The 19,095-nt window shown below is 38.6% G+C and overlaps 1 protein-coding gene across 2 annotated transcripts in view; it reads right to left on the reverse strand.

Moving 5' to 3' along the window:
- Positions 1–19,095, reverse strand: part of uggt1 (UDP-glucose glycoprotein glucosyltransferase 1) — a 143,844-nt gene that overhangs the window by 82,607 nt on the left and 42,142 nt on the right. For both annotated transcript variants that reach the window (XM_043701925.2, XM_043701924.2), the window contains exons 10-18: positions 16,630–16,729; positions 14,269–14,329; positions 13,267–13,358; positions 12,994–13,144; positions 9,515–9,634; positions 8,513–8,598; positions 5,180–5,315; positions 4,204–4,335; positions 884–1,048 (exon numbers count right to left, since the gene is read on the reverse strand). In XM_043701925.2, the coding sequence (XP_043557860.2) occupies positions 884–1,048; positions 4,204–4,335; positions 5,180–5,315; positions 8,513–8,598; positions 9,515–9,634; positions 12,994–13,144; positions 13,267–13,358; positions 14,269–14,329; positions 16,630–16,729 (1,043 nt within the window). The remainder of the gene's footprint in view (positions 1–883; positions 1,049–4,203; positions 4,336–5,179; positions 5,316–8,512; positions 8,599–9,514; positions 9,635–12,993; positions 13,145–13,266; positions 13,359–14,268; positions 14,330–16,629; positions 16,730–19,095) is intronic.

The raw sequence follows: 19,095 nt of genomic DNA on the forward strand, positions 1-19,095 counted from the left end.
GTTAAAAAAAATTGTCTTTATGGTCTTTTTACATCTTTCGCCTCTCACCTTAAAAATATACCCCCTACGGGCGGTACAATGGCACAGTGGTTAGCACTGCTGCCTCACAGTGCCAGAGAACTGGGTTCAATTCCCACCTCAGGCGACTGTCTGTTTGCACATTCTCCCCGTGTCTGCGTGGGTTTCCTCTGGGTGCTCCGGTTTCCTCCCACAGTCCAAAGATATGGAGGTTAGGTGACTTGGCCATGCTAAATTGCCCGTAGTAATAGGTGAAGGGGTAAATATAGGGGTCTGGGTGGGTTGCTCTTCGGACGGTCGGTGTGGACTTGTTGGGCCAAAGGGCCCAACAAGTAAGAAATCTAAATCTAATCTAGTTTTGAACTCACCCACTCTAGGGAAAAGACATTTGCCACTCACCTTATCTATTTTATAAACCTCAGTAAGGTCACCCCTCAACCTCCTATGCTCTAGTGAAAAATGTCCCAATCTATCCAGTCTCTGCTTATAACGCAAATCCTCCATTCCTGGCAACATCCTGATAAATCTTTCCAATTTAATATTATTCTTCCTATGGCAGAGTGATCAGAACTGTACGCAGTACTCCAAAAGTGGCCTCATCAATGTCCTGTCCAAACTCAACATGATGTCACAACTCTTATGTTCAATAGTCTGAGCAATAAGGGCAAACGTGCTAAACACCTTCTTAACCATCCTGTCCACCTGTGATGCAATTTTCAAAGCACTATGTACCTGAACCCCAAGTTCTCGCTGTCCAACAATACCACCCAGGGCCGTACAATCAACTGTCTAAGTCTTGTCCTAGCTCACTTTACCAAAATACCAACTAAAACAGGCAAGACAAAAATTGTGTAATATTACTTACCAAGTAAACAACTTTCTGGAAGAAAGCTGTGTTGTCTAAGACTTTGTGCATTGTTACAGTTTCTAGCTCATCAGGATCCAATTGCTCTCTCTGGTAAGGCATGCCATTGTAAAGGGCAATAGGCAGAGGACCCAGGCCTGACTGCTTATAGTAGTCTTTGCATTCCTAACAAAGAAAAACAAAAGTAACAGAATCATGACTTACCATAAATCCCGGTTTCCACAGTTCCTTATGTTAAACAGCTATCTGCCAATTAACTTTACTTAATTATAACTTTTAGTAATGTTACCAAGTTTGGGTTCATAGCAATGTCAAATTTATTTGATAAATGTAGAAACAATTTGTGAAAAACTTTAGAAGAACAAACCCATATTAATCTTGATTTGTATTTTCATAAAATATTTATTAAATTGTAATTTTTGTTGTCATAAAGTGACTATCTTTTAAGGTGTGAATTGATAAACACTGATAACCATGTTTTAAGATCTGATAAAATGCACAGCAATTTAAACAATATAAAAAAGGAATATTAATCTAAATTAAGTGATAAATCACTCACTTGATACATGGTTTAAATCCAGTACACAAAATTACTTCTGTTCAATCTTTATTATTCTGCTTGAAAGGTTTTCTTTTGGAAAATGAGCAGTCACTTGAATTACAGTTACATTAGTATTGCATAACTTTCAGCGTTGTGAAGATTACAGAATTTAAAAGGATACAGCTAATGATAACTTATTCTGCTTCATTCACTTTACAATAGCTATTAAAACACTCATAAAAAATTTCTAACATGAAAATTTTCAATTGTTCTCATTTCAAGATGAAATGAAATGTAAAACATAACTATTGGAGTAGGACATTCAGTTCCTCAAGCTTGCTCAGTCATTTTATTTGATCAGAACTGATTTATATTTTAATTCCGTTTCCTTTTTTCCCCCCTCTTACTCGAGGCTCGATCTCAAAAAAAAAGTTAACATTGAAACTTGCACTTGACCCAACATCCATGCACCTTAATGGAAAAAAAAACAAGTTCTAATTTTCACTAATATTCAGAAAAAGTGCTTCCTATTTTCAATCATGAAACAGTTTGATTCTGAATGTAAGGGTGTACTCCCTCACTCTGAATTTTCCCAACAAAGGAGTCTCAACATAATGACTTCCAGACGAGCGAGTTTTGAGAAGATTTGTAGCTCAGTTTGAGATTCTGGATGTAGGTTTACTTGCTTAATTGGAAGGTTCATTTTTAGATGCTTTGTCACCATACTAGGTAACATCTTCAGTGAGCCTCTGGATGAAGCACTGCTGATGAGTCCTGCTTTGTATTTATATGTTTGGGTTTCTTTGGGTTGGTGATGTCATTTCCTGAGGTGACATATTTTTTATTGTGGTGTCATTTCCTGGTCTTTTTCTCAGTGGGTAGTAAATCAGGTCCAGGCCAATGTGTTTGTCGATAGAGTTCCGGTTGGAATGCCATGTTTCTAGGAATTCTCATGTATGTCTCTGTTTGGCTTGTCCTAGGATAGATGTGTTGTCCCAGTCAAAGTGGGAGTTACATACGGATGAGGAAGGACACCACTTCGACTGGGTCGACACATCTATCCTAGGACAAGCCAAACAGAGACATACATGAGAATTCCTAGAAGAATGGCATTCCAACTGGAACTCTATCAACAAACACATTGACTTGGATCCCATTTACCACCCCCTGAGAAAAAGAACAGGAAATGGCATCACCATAGGAAATGACACCAACACTGGAAATTCCATCACCAACCCAAAGAAACCCAAAGATATAAATAGAAAGTAGGAATCATCAGCAGTGTTTCATCCGGAGGCTCACTGAAGATGTTACCAAGTATGGTGGTGAAACATCTTAAAATGAACCTTCCAGCTCAGCGAGCAAACTTACATCCACTTTATCAGATTCTTTCATAATTTTAAACACATTGATTATCAACCACTTTCCAAATGTAGACCTAGCTGTAAGCAGTGGCTTCCAGTCTTCGTTTGCAAATTCTTATCTAATGTTACTGAAATCAACATTTCCCAGTTTAGACACCTCATGTCTGCACTGACCTTATCCCTTTCAATAAGGGCTTTGAAAATTTGATGTCACTATTCCCAAACTGCTCATCCATTGAAATGTCAACCTCTTGAGGTGATTCACCTTCCTCTGCCAGGTCATTACCCAAGCAGTGGTGGTCAAAATTCCTGTAAGTATTTCAATTATGGTGTATATAACATTGAAATTCTCCCAGAATGATGTGTTCTGAAGAAGAGTCACTGGACTCGAAAGACTGACTCTGTTTTCTGTTCATAGTTGCTGCCACACCTGCTGAGTTTTTCCAGCAATTTCTGTTTAATTTAGATGTCCTGCATCTACAATCCTTTGTTTTATTCACTTGAAATGTTCCCAACTGTTAAGATTATTCAGTTGATGACTTGATCTAGTTATTGTGAATTAACCACTACTCTTGAGTTATAATTCTTTTAGGACATCATGGAAGTGCTGTTTCTCCTCAATATCAACCGTTTGAAAGCAACTGTTGAGGTCACAATTTCTCATATTCACATAGCAGCTCTGCAGAATTTGTTAGTTTTAGATTAACAATACTGAGGACATGGAAGAGTGGTTCCAGCTGCTTTAGATAAACATATTTACAATTTCATAGCAGCAAGTGCATATTTGCATGATTACCAGACGATGGAATTGTCCTCCTTCAGTAACAAATCAAAGAAAATCTAAAGGGTTGAATTTTGCAAAGGGTGGGATTGCAACTGTTCACCCCATCTGCCCTCCCACCCAGAAGGGAAATTGACTGGCAGCTAATGCACCTGGAAGAAGTCAAACCTACAGCCATGATGTACTTGGAGTCAGCCAAACTACCTCATACTTTTTCATTTGCCCAATGATTGGTGGTCCCACCCTAGAAAGCTGCTGAAAATCTAGAGGGATGGTGGTGAGATGTTTTACTCTTCGGGGAAGGAGTTACTGGATCCCCCAACGTACACAAGAACAGAATTGTGACCCCAGTCCTTCCTTCCCACCTTTAAAGCAGGACACTTAAAACAAATGGGATGTCCATTCACAGCCATTCATCCACACCAACCATATTATGGCATGGATACCACATTATCTTAGTCATTTGGCTTGGCACCAAGTTCAAACGACCTAATTAATTATTTAAACATGGAAGACAGGCTGTTAATTTTAATGCCAACCTACCTGCTGTACTACAAGGGATTTAACTCCATGTATTGAAATCAACTTCACTGAGAAACAGAGTTCATAACTCTCATGAGTTAACGAGTCTCACCTTACGGTTTCTGTCATATGCTGAATTAGATCCCAGAATACTGGTCACCTCTATGTTCGAAAAATCCTTCTCCAAGGTGCCAATGATGTGTTCAATTGCCAGCTTTTCACTTTCCTTTACCTTGCTATATATCTTTAAAAAAAGAGTATATATTAAACTTGGGATTACAAGAACAAAACTACTGATCTACTTACATTGTTTCTTTACCATTGCCCATCATCCACATCAACACAGAGCATTTACAATTTATTCCATAAAACATTTCACACAGCACACCTAATCTCCAATAAGATAAAATTCCAGGATGCAAACTTCATCATACAAACTACAATTTAAATTTATATGAGACATTTCACAATAAACAGAGAAGGAGAGGATAGGGCTTTTGGAGCATAGATAAAATGACAATGAAACTACCTTGAAATCTCCATTAGTATACTACTACATTTATTTCCATAGGAGAACTTGAATGTGTTTGATAAACAACAGATACTGCTAGTTTATATTTATTTTTCAATCATTAGTCTATAAACTGAGCTTCTTTTTTTTCCTCTCCTGGTGTTTTAAATCTCATTCACAACTGGAAATTAATTTTAGCCAACTGATTGGACAACGTCACTCAAAAAGGTTGATAAAAATGTCAGCATACAAACTGGAAGAATGATGACAAACTCGACTATGAAATGGGGGAACATGAATTCATGTTGATGTCATTCCACAGAACTCATCAACATAAATGATAACAGTTTCCTTCCCTACAGATGCTGCTCAACCTGCTGATTATTTCCAGCATTACATGTTTTATTTCAGATTTCCACAATTTCTAGTATTTTGCTTTTTGATCAATGACTTCATCTCATTTGGTCCCTGATATTTTACTCCTACATGAAGTAGTACCTTTGACAAGGAAGGAAGATAATGAGCAAAAAGAAAACTGGAATTTGAACACTCATTCCTGTGTGCTAGGCTATCATACCGAAATGATTGTCTGGAAGGCTTTCATATTATCCAATTCATCAGCAACAAAGTTAAATGCTCTGAAGAGCGCAACGCCGGGATCTTTTAGACCATCAGCCTCATCCGAATCATCAACCACAAATACCAAGCCAATCCTGTTACGAAAAATAAAATCATACAGTCATTGTTGAAATCATCTTTGAATAAAAATTACATTTGATAGTTCATCCCACTGACATTCCTTTTGGTATGAAAATTAAATAACATTGGGTTGAATTTTTGGGTATAGATGGCATTGGATATTGAAATTCCACACTGCCGGGTGGCATGCCAGTTACCTAATCAAATTAAATCAAACCAAAAGGATTTATTAAGGTCTAATGTGGAAAGCCAACAGGAGTTCTCCTGGACCAGCTGGCTGTGACTGTCTCCTCCCTGCAGACTGAGAGTCCAACATTCAGAAAACACAGAGGCCCCTCTTACCTCCCTGGGGAGTGCTTTCCCAACATTTCCCCAATCCATAATGATGGTCCAGTTGCTGAGGACAAAGGCATACTTTTATTTTACATTTAAAAAGTTGGAGAGGAGGCACTTCCATCATGGAACAATACCTTCCTCATTTATTTGCAATGATACGGAGCTTCAAAAGCCCATAGAGGTTGGTGATCCACTAATTGGTCAGTTCAGGAAAGAAATCAGAGATGAGTGACTGTTCCCCACACAGTGAGGGCTTCCGACATTCATTTGAACAGCACAGAGGTATCCTGAAGCCCAGGGGAAATTCCTGTCCATAAACACAAATGTTAAAAAGGGGAGAAGTGAAAATATGTAAACTAAAGCCAGTCCACCTACCATCAATGTTGGGGATGCTTTTGGAAACAAACCATAGAACAAAAGGCAATGGAAAAGTATTGTCTGAGAAATGAAAAACAGCTATGAATCATTTCTTGTGTTCTTTTATGAAATGAAGAACAAGATTCGTGAGATGTAGATTAGATTAGATTCCCTACAGCGTGGAAACAGGCCCTTCGGCCCAACAAGTCCACACTGACCCGCCGAAGCGCAACCCACCCAGACCCATTTCCCCTCTGACTAATATATCTAACACTACGGGCAATTTAGCATGGCCAATTCACCTAACCTGCTTTTTGGAATGTGGGAGGAAACCGGAGCACCCGGAGGAAACCCACGCAGACACGGGGAGAATGTGCAAATTCCACACAGAGAGTCGCCTGAAGCGGGAATTGAACCCAGGTCTCTGGCGCTGTGAGGCAGCAGTGCTAACGACTGTGCCACCGTGCCGCCCATTCACTAGTGTAGTATGGTTGATGTAATATATGGACTTCCAAAAGATGTTTGGCAAAGCAACACATACTAGGGGCAGTTATTCAAAATTAAGACGCATGGGAATAAAGAGACAGAGGCAGCATGAGTGCAGTACTGATTAATGGGCAGAAAGGTGAAAGTAGTGATGAACCACAGCCTTTCCAGACTAGAAGGGGAGACACACAGTGATGCTCCCCATACATCAGTATTGAGACCATTGCGCCTCTGACTTGAGAAAAAGTAGACAGATTGACAAAAATGAGCAAATAGGTGGCAGATGACAGTTATTGTAACTAAACAAGAAGTGATACATTTTGCCATGAAGCATGAGAAAAGGCAATACGGAATAAATATTGAAGTATTAAAAGAGGTGCAGGAATGGCAAGGCCTGGTATGTAAACAAATGCTAAAATGGTGGAAGACATGTTGAGAAGGGTGCTAAAAAAGCAAATGGGACTTTTGGTTTGGTACTGGAGGAATAAATTACACCAGCAAGGAACCTGCACTAACTAAAATGTGCTGAGAAACCTGGCAGGTCTGACAGCATCTGTGGAAAGAGAAATAGAGTTGATGTTTTGAGTAAAAAAAACTTGTCTTCCATTTAATTTTCTTTTATATCGTAACATGTCTGATTAGGTTGATTTATCTCCATGGCAAGTGGGACCTCTGGTCCACGGGCAGGGACACTAGTACTTTGTAAGAAGATAGTGAATATATTAAATATCTATTAGGCCTCAAGTAGAACAGTGATCAAATCTGATAACCACACTTTAGCTGTCAGTGTCTTAGAAATGATTGTAGAAGAGATTGGTTGAAAAAGGACCCAGAATGGGGGACTTCAGATGTGTGAACAAACTGGAGAAACTTAATTGGTTCTCCTCGGAGAATAAAGTGGTGAGATTTAATAGAGATAAAATAGTGAATGGCTAAGAGAAACTGTTTGCAATGGCAGAATGATCAGTAACCAAAGAACATTAATTTAATGCAACTGGTAAATGAACCAGAAACAACAGGAGGGAACTTTTAAACATAGCAAGTTCTTTAGATCCGAGGTTCAGCGCTTGAAAGGCGATGGAAACAAGTTCACCAATAAAATTCGAGACAGATTATGATCAATACTTAAAGGGAAAATATTTCCAGACCATCCAGCATGATCTGAGTAATGGGCTTTATTGGATAGTTTTATCTACGATTTAGCAGAAGCACAATGGTTTAAGCGGCGTCCTTCTTGCTGTACTTCCAAGGAAAGTGCAATTGTACTGATAAATGCACATTGAATTTATTTTAAAGAAAAATGTGCAAAAATCACATTTACTTTTTCATAATTCATTAATTCATTGTGTTTTACCATACAGTCCAGATCTTCAATCATACAAGCGATAAGGCACATTCCAGTGAAACTAGCATACCTTGGTGCCAGTTAAGAGATTCTACACTAATGTCCACGAATGTTAACATCCTTTTAAACAGAGTTGATGTTTTGAGTCCAAAATGACTTTTCTTTCATTTCATTTTTTTAAAAATCAACTTATTCAGATATATTATGAAAACATGGACTCTGAAACAGTACTATCATCTTCAAAAGCTTTTACGGTCACCTTGCTCCTTCATTAGACTTACAAGTCCTGCTTTGTAGATATGGGGAGTAAATTGATTTATTTCATGAATGACTTTTACTTGGCTTTGACATTATTTTCGTATTTAGTGATTTGGTTCTGTGAATAAGTTGTTGCCTCGCTTGAAGAGGCTACTGAAAAAGCAAAGAACTTATTTGAGCTTGGTTGTGAAAATGTATCCATTCGTGAAAGTGGGTATTACTTTTGTTATTGCTATTGGTTTAGGCCTTGCTGTGGATTTTAATAGTAAACGATATTTGCTCAAAAGTAAATACAAAATTATTCAGAGGTGGCAGAGAAGATGGTAAATCTTAAGTTGAAAACGAAACAGTTTTATTCAGCATGAACAACATCTTTAAAATATCAGAAATATACATGAATATTAATGAATGAATCAATGGAAAAGATACCTGAGGGGGATGTCATTCATATAAAACATTTCTGCCGTTTTCAGCAACTCAGGTGTGCTTTCATCAGTTGGATCAACAATAAGCACCTAAAATTAAACAAAATTAGCTTGAGCACATATTGTTGCTCAGAAGTACAAATGTCAGGGACTTGCCTCTTGAAAGTGCCAATAATTCAGAGGAACAAATGGGATCTCAGCATCATAATTGAAAAGAATCTAATAATGTTACAAAACCAAAGTTCTTTGAATACTAACACATTATACTGGACACTACTGTATTTCGTGTAGTAGAAATCTTGTTAGGTATACCACTGCAGGCATTTGGATCCATTTAAATATTTTTTTCTGAAAGAACTTGAATTGGAATATTTCCTTTGTGTTACTTCTGTCAAAACAAGTTGCTTTAAAAATGAGTGCCATGGAAACTGGAGCATGAACATATTAGAAAGGCAGTGTGTGACATCTTTGTTTTACTATTAGCACCTAGCTACAGGCCTCCCCAACAGTCAGGGCTGATTAATCTCTCAGTTCTAATGATTGCAAAATGTCACAAAGGAAGAACATACAAGCCCACTGAAATCTGCTATGAACATGAACATGGACCGCAGATACAGTCTAACTTGATACAACTTCTCCCTTGCAGAAAACAAAAGGACGTTTGGAATGAGATGGCAGAAAACAATGAATAAAAGTAGAAGGTGTACTGTATTGTTAAGCTTTAACTTTGTACGAGGTTAAAGCAATTTTTATCCTTCAGCAAATCATGCCCAGCAAGACCAACAATGGAAAAAAACCATTCCAGCACCAGTTATTTATCAGCAGAAACTTCATTAAACAGTCCAGATTGAAGAGCTCAGCTTTCCTGCTGATTAATTCACATGCTTTCAAAATTGTTTTTAGGAAACAAATTTTCATCTTCCTACTCACATAAGTAACATTACTGTAGCATATAAAATTAATACCTGTGTCCATTTTGTAACTAAACCATTTTCATTTTACTCACAAAGTTGTGGAAGTTTTTCCGAATCTGCCGGATAACTCCAAGAAACGTGGGTCTCAGAAGTTCCTGCACATTAGAAGGCCAGCTGTTGTATTTGCTATCTATCTCCAGATTATTGATCCACTGTTTTGAAAGAAATACTTATTATAATCTACATCTACAATGCCATACACAATTAAGTTAGCAGCATTTAAAGTATATTCATTAAAAACAAGGGGTAATGTTGACATTGTTTTGGTTTTTAACTGACACGCTGTTACTTCAATACCATGCTGATACTGTGCCCAGGTGTTCGAATTTAAGTGCAGCAAGCTTTGTTTTAACTGGTACCATCTGAACTGACATGCTCGATAAACCAGAAAAAATTATATACCTAAAATACTGCCAAGTTTACACTAATACCACAACCACGGTAATGTCCAAATAGCCAGTTGAGGGTGTGAGGAAGAAGGCTCTCTGCTGGTAAGTTTTATTTGGGCAATGTTGCATTATCATTTTAGTGATTTATGCTGTAAATAAAGTATAACAGTGATGTGTATACTCCCTGAATTATAACTCTTGATCAAGAGATTGATCTGGTTGATCAACTAGCATACTCCTGGTCCCATAGATGTCAGTTAATAAAACATTTGTTGTAATAAATGCAGGTAAAGCTGATGCATGCTGGAACAAAACATTGGCTTTACTTCACTTAAAATGGTTCTTGTGCTGTTGGAACGAGTTAGTACTCAAAGTTCAAGATTTGATGTTAAGAGGGCATTGTTGAAATTGTGAATAAAAGTGTTTCAGTGAGCAAAGTTCCATTTAATACCTTCACACGAGGAGCCCTAACAACAACACCCTGTCTTTAAGAATATGTAACTAAATTTGGTGGAATAGATGACAATCTAGGCAGCATTGTAACTGAAGAATTCAGTAAACACAGAAATAATACATATTAATGACTTGGATGAAGAAAATAAATGTAATAGAGACAATAGACAATAGAGACAATAGCTGAAAATGTGTTGCTGGAAAAGCGCAGCAGGTCAGGCAGCATCCAAGGAACAGGAGAATTGACGTTTTGGGCATAAGCCCTTCTTCAGGAATCCTGAAGAAGGGCTTATGCCCGAAACGTCGATTCTCCTGTTCCTTGGATGCTGCCTGACCTGCTGCGCTTTTCCAGCAACACATTTTCAGCTCTGATCTCCAGCATCTGCAGCCCACACTTTCTCCCCAATAGAGACAATAGACAATAGGTGCAGGAGTAGGCCATTCAGCCCTTCGAGCCTGCACCGCCATTCAACATGATCATGGCTGATCATTCCTAATCAGTATCCTGTTCCTGCCTTATCTCCATAACCCTTGATTCCACTATCTTTGAGAGCTCTATCCAACTCTTTCTTAAATGAATCCAGAGACTGGGCCTCCACTGCCCTCTGGGCAGAGCATTCCACACAGCCACCACTCTCTGGGTGAAGAAGTTTCTCCTCACCTCTGTCCTAAATGGTCTACCCCATATTTTTAAGCTATGCCCTCTGGTTCGGCACTTACCCATAAGCGGAAACATGTTTCCTGCTGCCAGAGTGTCCTTTCATAATCTTATACGTCTCAATCAAATCCCCTCTCAGTCTTCTAAACTCAAGGGTATACAAGCCCAGTCGCTTCAGTCTTTTAGTGTAATATTGCCAAGTTAACAGATGACACAAAAATAGGAGGGAAGACAAACAGTGAGGATGATACAGAGAGGCTACCGGGGGACATAGACAGATAAATTCAGTGGGCAAAAACTTGCAGACAGAGCATGATGTAAGAAAATATGAGTTTATGCACTTGGTCAGAAAGAGTAGAAAAGCTGAATACTTTTTAATTGGAGAAAGATTGTAGAAGCCTGCAGCACTACAGGGATTTGGTGGTCCTCATGCACGTCTCACATAAAGCTGACATCCAAGTTCACAGGATAAAAGGGAAGGCAAATGGGCTGGTGGCTTTTGTTTCAGTGGAAATAGAACAAAACAAAAAATCGGGAGGTATTGCTATTCAGGGGATTGACTCTGAGCTAGCTTGTACTGTGCACAAGTAAAGAAAGGGTGACTTAGTGATGGGATAATGACCTCTGTGCAGTTGTTTCAGTGGTCATCCCATGGAATACTTTATCACAGAGGACTGTGGGTTAAGTTATTTACAAGGTGGAGGCTGACAGATGTTTAATCGTAACGGTATCAAAGGTTCCCCATTGTAGACTAATGGAGAAAGTGAAGTCACATGGTGTGCAGGGTGTTCTAGCTAAGTGGATAAAGAACTGGTTGAGCAACAGGAGACAGAGAGTAGTAGCTGAAGGGAGTTTCTCGAAATGGATAAAGATGACCAGTGGTGTTCCACAGGGGTCAGTGTTGGGGCCACTGTTGTTCATAATATACATAAATGATCTAGAAGAGGGTACTGTTGGTATGATCAGCAAGTTTTCAGATGACACAAAGACTGGTGGAGTAGCAGAAAGCATAACGGACTGTCAGAGAATACAGGAGAATATAGATAGACTGGACAGTTGGGCGAAAAGTGGCAGGTGGCTTTCAATCCAGACAAATGAGAGGTGTTGCATTTAGCAAGTCTAATTCTAGAGCAAATTATACAATGAATGGAAGAGTCTTAGGAAAAGTTGATGGGCAGAGAGATCTGGGAGTGCAGGTCCATTGTACCCTGAAGTTTGCTGCACAAGTGGATAGAGTGGTCAAGAAGGCATATAGTATGCTTGCCTTCATTGGACAGGGTATTGAGTATAAGAGCTGGCAAGTCATGTTAAAATTGTACAAGACATTGGTTTGGCTGCATTTAGAATACTGTGTATAGTTCTGGTCACCACATTATCAAAAGGATGTGGACGCTTTGGAAAGGGTGCAGAGAAGGTTTATGAGGATGTTGCCTGGCATGGAAGGTGCTAGCTATGAAAAGAGGTTGAGTAGGTTAGGTTTATTTTCACTTGAAAAAAGGAGATTGAGGGGGGACCTGATTGAGGTTTACAAAATCATGAAGGGTATAGACAAGCTTTTTCCCAGGGTGAAGGATTCAATATTGAGAGATCATGCTTTCAAGGTGAGAGGTAGAAAGTTTAAGGGGGATACACGTGGCAAGTACTTCACACAGAGTGGTGGGCGTTTGGAACACGTTGCTGGCAGAGGTAGTAGAGGCAGGCACGGTAGATTCATTTAAGATGCGTATGCACAGATGCATGAGTAGGTGGGGAGCAGAGGGATACAAATGCTTAGGAATTGGACCACAGGTTGAGACAGTACATTTGGATCGGAGGGCCAAAGGGCCTGTTCCTGGTCTGTAAATTTCCTTTGTTCTTTATTATGGGAATAAGGCAGGAAAGTGGAGTCGAGGATTGTCAGATCAGCCATGATCTCATTGAATAGCAAGCAAACTTGATGGTCTGTCTTCAGCAAACAGCCTCGTTTGAATAATAAATAACAATGCCAAGGATACAGGATAATCAAACTTACATAGATAGCTGGGTTGCGAATCTCTACACCATAATCAGAATCTGCTGGCTGTACATTTAACTTCAGTAATTCATGCAGTTCATCCCCCTGAATTCCCAGATCATGCAGACCTTCCATGAGACGGGCTTCATTGCGCAGTAAGTCCAGAACACTGGCAAACACATTAAGACAGAACAATGAACTTTGATAAGAAACTGACGCTGCCTAATTTCTACAATTTGTATGTGTGTTTTAATTTATTTGCATATGTTGTAATAGACTGGCTTCTCATACCTGAAGATATCTTGCACATCAAGATCAATACTAAGGCCATTGATGAAAAGTGCAGAGTCACCTGGATGAAGGCCAAAGTTTTCTTTGAAGGTCTGAAAGTAAAAGTAAAGAATGACTACCAAAAATGTTTCATGCAATTCCTCCTCATTCAGCATAAAATTTCTATTTTAATCCCCTAATTCACTGATTTGTTTTTGCAAGATGCAAGTTGAAGCATACCCAGTGAGCTACCCACTCTGCTGTTTGCTGACCCTGAGCAAAGAAGGATTTTGGATGGTGAGATAAGCATTACCAGCCCTCAGTGAGAGATAGGGAGGAGGAAATTTTTTTGAATTATTCAGGGTCCTGATTATTAATCAACTCATCAACTGTCATGCCTCGACAGTTAAATGTTTAAACACAATCATTAATTGTACAAAATGAATGGTTGCCTTTGGAACAAAAGCACAATTAAATACTCACTTCCTTAAGTGGGGATGGTGACAAATAAATGCAATTTTAAATCAGCATTGAAATGATGGCCACATCAGCAGCATTTGTAGTTCCTATTCCATAATAACAGAAAAAGCAATTTAACTTTATCACTTGCTCATGTTCTGAATGCATTCAATCCCTCCACTGTTTCTGTAATTTGCCAATGTCCAACGATAAGGAAAAAAAATACACACACCAGCTTGTTACTCCACATGGGCAGAGGGCTAAGTGTGTCGGTCTGGGAAGCAGGGATATAGAAACACATGGATGAATGGAGAAACCAGAGCAGCTATACTAGACTAAAGATTCTTACTGACCAGCCGGTAACTCAACCCCACTTTCAGGCACACTGGAAGCACTACAAAAATGTTTCAAAAGAAAAAGCATAAAATTTAAACAACAAAAAGCATCAATTCAAGCTACTTCAGAATTCTCACAAAAGAGCGTCGTATTCAGAAGAACTCTGTTTTTCAGTCTACAATAGCAATTATTTGGAGCAGAATGACAGAATATTAAATGCACACTTACTTGTTGATGTTCTTCTATTTCCCTCCTCATATCAGAGTTCACAACAGTTCTGGTTATGGACCTGTGTATTAGAAAAACAGAAAGCATTGAACATTAATTCTGTAATTGAGAAACTCAATTAATCATGGATTTTTAGATAACAAACGGGATCTATTAGATTCTCAATTAACAATTTATGAACTGTATTTTTTTCTATATTCAGTTTAATGCACTTAGTAACTTTTCATAGCCTCTAATAATCCAGACCAAGGATTAAATATTTATTCCTGTGAACTCCAACAATGAGAATGTCACCAAATGAATCATGGAATATCTATTTCCAGAGGAAACAAACTCTATGCTACTCTTCCAATGTCTCATGTCATGATGGTTTTTAAGGGCAGAAGAGGAAAACCAGGGAATTTCAGACCAGTTCACCCAACATTTATGGTGGGGAAATTGTCGTAATCTATAGTCAAGTATGCGGTAATTTGAAAATTTTCAGTCAATCAGGGAAAACCAGCATGGATTCATGACAGATAAGTTATACCTGACAAACCTTAGAGAATCTTTTGAGGAGGTGACTAAGGTCATGGACAGAGGAATGTCTATGGATGCTGGTTTCTGGACTTTCAGAAGGTATTTGATAAACTCCCACATATGAGACTGAAAAGACAGATATATAGAGTTAGGCTACAGATTAGCCCAGATCTCATTGAATGGTGGAACAGACTCAAGGGGCTGAATGGCCTATTCCTGTTCTTATGTTCTTATGACTCTTGCACTCATACAACATGAACTCTGAATACGATCAAATTAAATATACCTTGAAAATTATGATCAGTGAAAAAGTCCTTTAGACTTTCCATGCTGTTTTAATTATCAAGTAAATATTTGAGGGACACACAATTAACTTCTATGCAACGATCTAGGACATGAAATAACAGGACAAGAAACAAAATCCCCTCAAGCAAACAGAATTATTAAATGGAGGTGCAGCATTTTAATCAGGAAGTATCAGTTAGAATACATAATTTAATGCAAAGTCTGATACAAAAATTAATCTTAAGAGAAGAGCTAACATAAATAATTAAATCTCTAATAATAGCTAAAAACTGGAACAAGGGAAATAGAAGCTAACTTTCAGTAGCAGCAAGATGGTATGGTAATAATTAAAGCTTATCGACATCATTAAAAGCATGCTTAGGGTCAGAACCTAAAATTGTGCCAAAGGACAGAATCCAGAAATCTCACCCTTTGAACTCAGTCCATGCAATTTTCACAGTTTGGAAAAGGAAGTGGCTTGCACTTCACACACCCACAGTTCACACAGACAACTGCACATGTTCCAGCCCAGATGCCTTTAGCCAGATCCATTTTTGCTGGCAAGTTCTGTAGTGTAGACCGACCAGAATCACTTGCAAGGTAGGATACCCTTTGGGAGAGATCCATGAAAACCTTTGGGAAACAGATAATCCCTTTTGCAAGTAGGCTTACATGTGGCAATGGAATCATCAAGGGAGCTATTAACACATTTAACTCTCCTGTTCTTTAAACATTTGATTGAGCAAAATATCTGAAGCGAGTTTTTTAAAAAATCAGTACTTTCTGTCTCACTCAGTCTGTTGACACATATCCAAGGGTTGTCATACAGAGATTAGTGCTATATGATGGATTTCACAACCTATTATGATCACAATTGGGTGCTTGTCAATTCAGCTTGATTGACAGCTCTAAATCCTTACGAAATCTTTGAAATCGGATGATGAACAGATATGTTAGGGTTTATAAGTGATTAAAAGGAGTTAAATGTAGGAACTGCATTTGTTATCAATGAACATCTCTTTCTTTAAAAGCAATGTACAGTTACAAACTTTCTTTAAATTCAACATGACTTCTGAGGACTTACCATGTGGAGTACCAAGTGATTTGGTACAGACACTATAAGAGCAAAAGGTGGTGGTGATCAGAGGAACGGCTCGTTATGATTTGACAAGTTGGCGCAAAGGATACAAAGGGTGATGAGAGTGGGAAGACATATTGGCATGGTTTGGTATGTGGGCTTTCTTTTCTTAAAGTGCCAGTGAACAAAGGCAGGCCTTTCTCACAGCCCACTGTAACATCTGGCTGCCTCTGAACTCTTTCCAAGGAGAAGGGCACAAAGTTCTATTTTCACAGGAAATACCTCGAACATCAATTTCCACATTTCTGAGCTTCACTGTGCATTTGCATTCAGTGGAAGTTGCAACTCAATATGCACATAAATAGTGAGCACCACTGGTCCCACCATTATTTTAGAGCAAAATAATTAAGGGTAAATATAATTTTATCAATATTAGATAAATGCGGATTACATCAATAAATAATGATCTATCATAATACCTGGCCTTAGTGGGAAAATTCTGGCTCAAATCACGCATAACTATCAAAGCATCATCTGTAGGTGCAGCCAAGATTCGAGCAGCAGCTTGGAAGCTTAGATCTGTCAAAATAAACAGACATAAAAACTTCATTACTATTCAAGGAATTAATGGCTAGAAGCTGCATAGCACCTTAAAATCTTCGGCCTGGATTGAAGAAGCAGAATGTTATTTAAGATAGTTAAGGAAATGGAAAAGATAAATTCACAACATTATTGCAAATGAAACAGTGAAAGTCAGACAAGGTAGTAAAGGTCCAAACTGGTAAACAATTAATTTAGGACTGATATCAAAAGCACTTTTTCACACATGACTTAGAGTTCAAGGAATTTGTTTCAAATCTACATTTTCTTTTTAAATGAAAACAGTAAATATCAGTTCTGCTATGTTCTCCAGTCACACCTCTTGGGGCTTTTTGTTTCAAATTAATGAGACTAGATTATGCAAACCATTAAATCTGACCTATAGGGGAAGGGCAAAAGCAAATCTCTTTTCTGTGACAGGAAGTGGCTGGTGAGCCAGTCATCCAGTTATTCTCTCAACCAAAGTTGGCCTACATGAGGAATTAACAGACGTTTTTAAACCAGTGGAATTTTTAATCCCACACACACCTCAATGAGTAGGGTCCTGCCTTGCTCTCCATCATTTCAACAGATTCATTTTAAAAAGTTTCTTCACAAGATTGAGTTTCATCACCTTTGCCAGCCATTACTGCCTAAGGCAAATGGGTCTCAATATGGTGTTGGCAAGTTGTTTTCTTGCACCGCTGCAGTCCTTGGGTGTAACTGTAAGATTAGGAAGGGACTTTGAGGATTATGACAGTGAGGTATTCCCAAGTCAAGATGGTATGCACCTTAAACTTGCAGGTAATTATGCCCCCATCCAACTGTTGCTTGGTTTTCTAGGTGGCAGAGGGCATGTTGTCAGAGGATCCTGGGTGAATTGCCTTAACCCATTTTGTAGATGTACACATTGCTGCACAATGTGACAGTGAAGGGGGTGAACATTGAAGGTGGTGTATGGACTGCCAATCATGCGAGTTGTTTTTTTTCCCTGGGTGGTGCTGAGCTGCTAGATTGTTTGAATTGCAAAATGCAGACAACTGGAGAGTACTCCAGCATATCCCCGACTTGTGCCTTGTAGATGATGGACAGGCACTGAGAAGACAGGGGCTAATCTCCACAGAATTCCTAGCCTCTGACCTGCACTTCTAACCATAGTATGTATGTGGCTGCTCCAGAGATCATGAAAAAGGTGTTGATAAATGCAAATCATTCTTGAAATAAATTGATTGCTTGGGTAAACCAAAGTCAACCTCAAATTAAAAGGGGATATTCTGCTTGCACAAACTATTGCACTTCCTCCCTTTTGGCAGATAATTCTGAGTCATCCAGTAAACAAATTTGTAAAATATACTGGCTTTAAGCTAAATCTATTTACTATCTTCTTTGAAATGTTCTTCTCAATTATAGTGATTGGGATGAGATGGACCTTGTTGACCGCAAGGTTCTTGATTGGGGTTATTAACATGGGCAAATCAGGAAAGCCTAGGCTGACCAATATAACCAGGAGATAAGAATCTCCTCAAAAAATATTATATATAAAACCAGGAGCTTTAAAATCTCCTCTATTTAGGGGAATGACTGTGAGCTGGCTGGCTATAGCAAGTGTACTGTGCACTAATAAATAAAGGGTGACTTTATAACGGGATTCTGGCATCTCTGTAGTCATTTAATAAGTTAATCGTTTGAAGCTAGTAACAGTGTCCTCATTTCCATTTTCCTTGCCTCAACATCAGTTTAAAATTGTTCCATCATTGTAGAATTCAGCTTCATGCCTGTCCATAAGCAAACGGAAGAAGCATATGGAGATAGTAAAAGCAGGCCACTTACAAGATATGCTGCAGGAATTCTTCTTTTAAAAAAAACATTAATTTTCTGAGGAGCACATAGCTGAAGCATTTCTTTAGTAACTTGCATGGCCTCCATTTTTCCATTAAAAAAGCAAAGCAGAAATGCTTTACTGTTATGAAAATTCTTGCCGGGCACAATACGCAACACAATTCAGTCAGAAGTATCCTTCATTTTTGTTCCATTCGTCAAGTACTTGGTGAAAATGAACTTTAAAAAGACAGCTGCTTAGTTGAGAAACAGACTTAAGCAGATTTAAATCTGAAATGACTTGATCCAATTGCCTATGTTCCTGGTCATTCAATAGACTTGGAATGCACTTTTTTAATCCCAGGAGTGAATTGCATTGTATGAGGACGCATAATACTATAATCTTCAGGTGATCAAAATAAATTCAACAGTCATTGAAGTCAGTCAATCTAAGTATAGGTCTGTAAAAACAAACCCCACTGTTGTCATCTGCTCTCATCTCTCACAGTTTAACATTCCACGTTTGTCAAACTGAGGTCATCACCTAG

The sequence above is a fragment of the Chiloscyllium plagiosum genome, unplaced genomic scaffold (genome assembly GCF_037043375.1).
Source record: "Chiloscyllium plagiosum isolate Xiang-an unplaced genomic scaffold, Cpla_swu_hap1 HiC_scaffold_13, whole genome shotgun sequence".
Lineage (NCBI taxonomy): Eukaryota > Metazoa > Chordata > Chondrichthyes > Orectolobiformes > Hemiscylliidae > Chiloscyllium > Chiloscyllium plagiosum.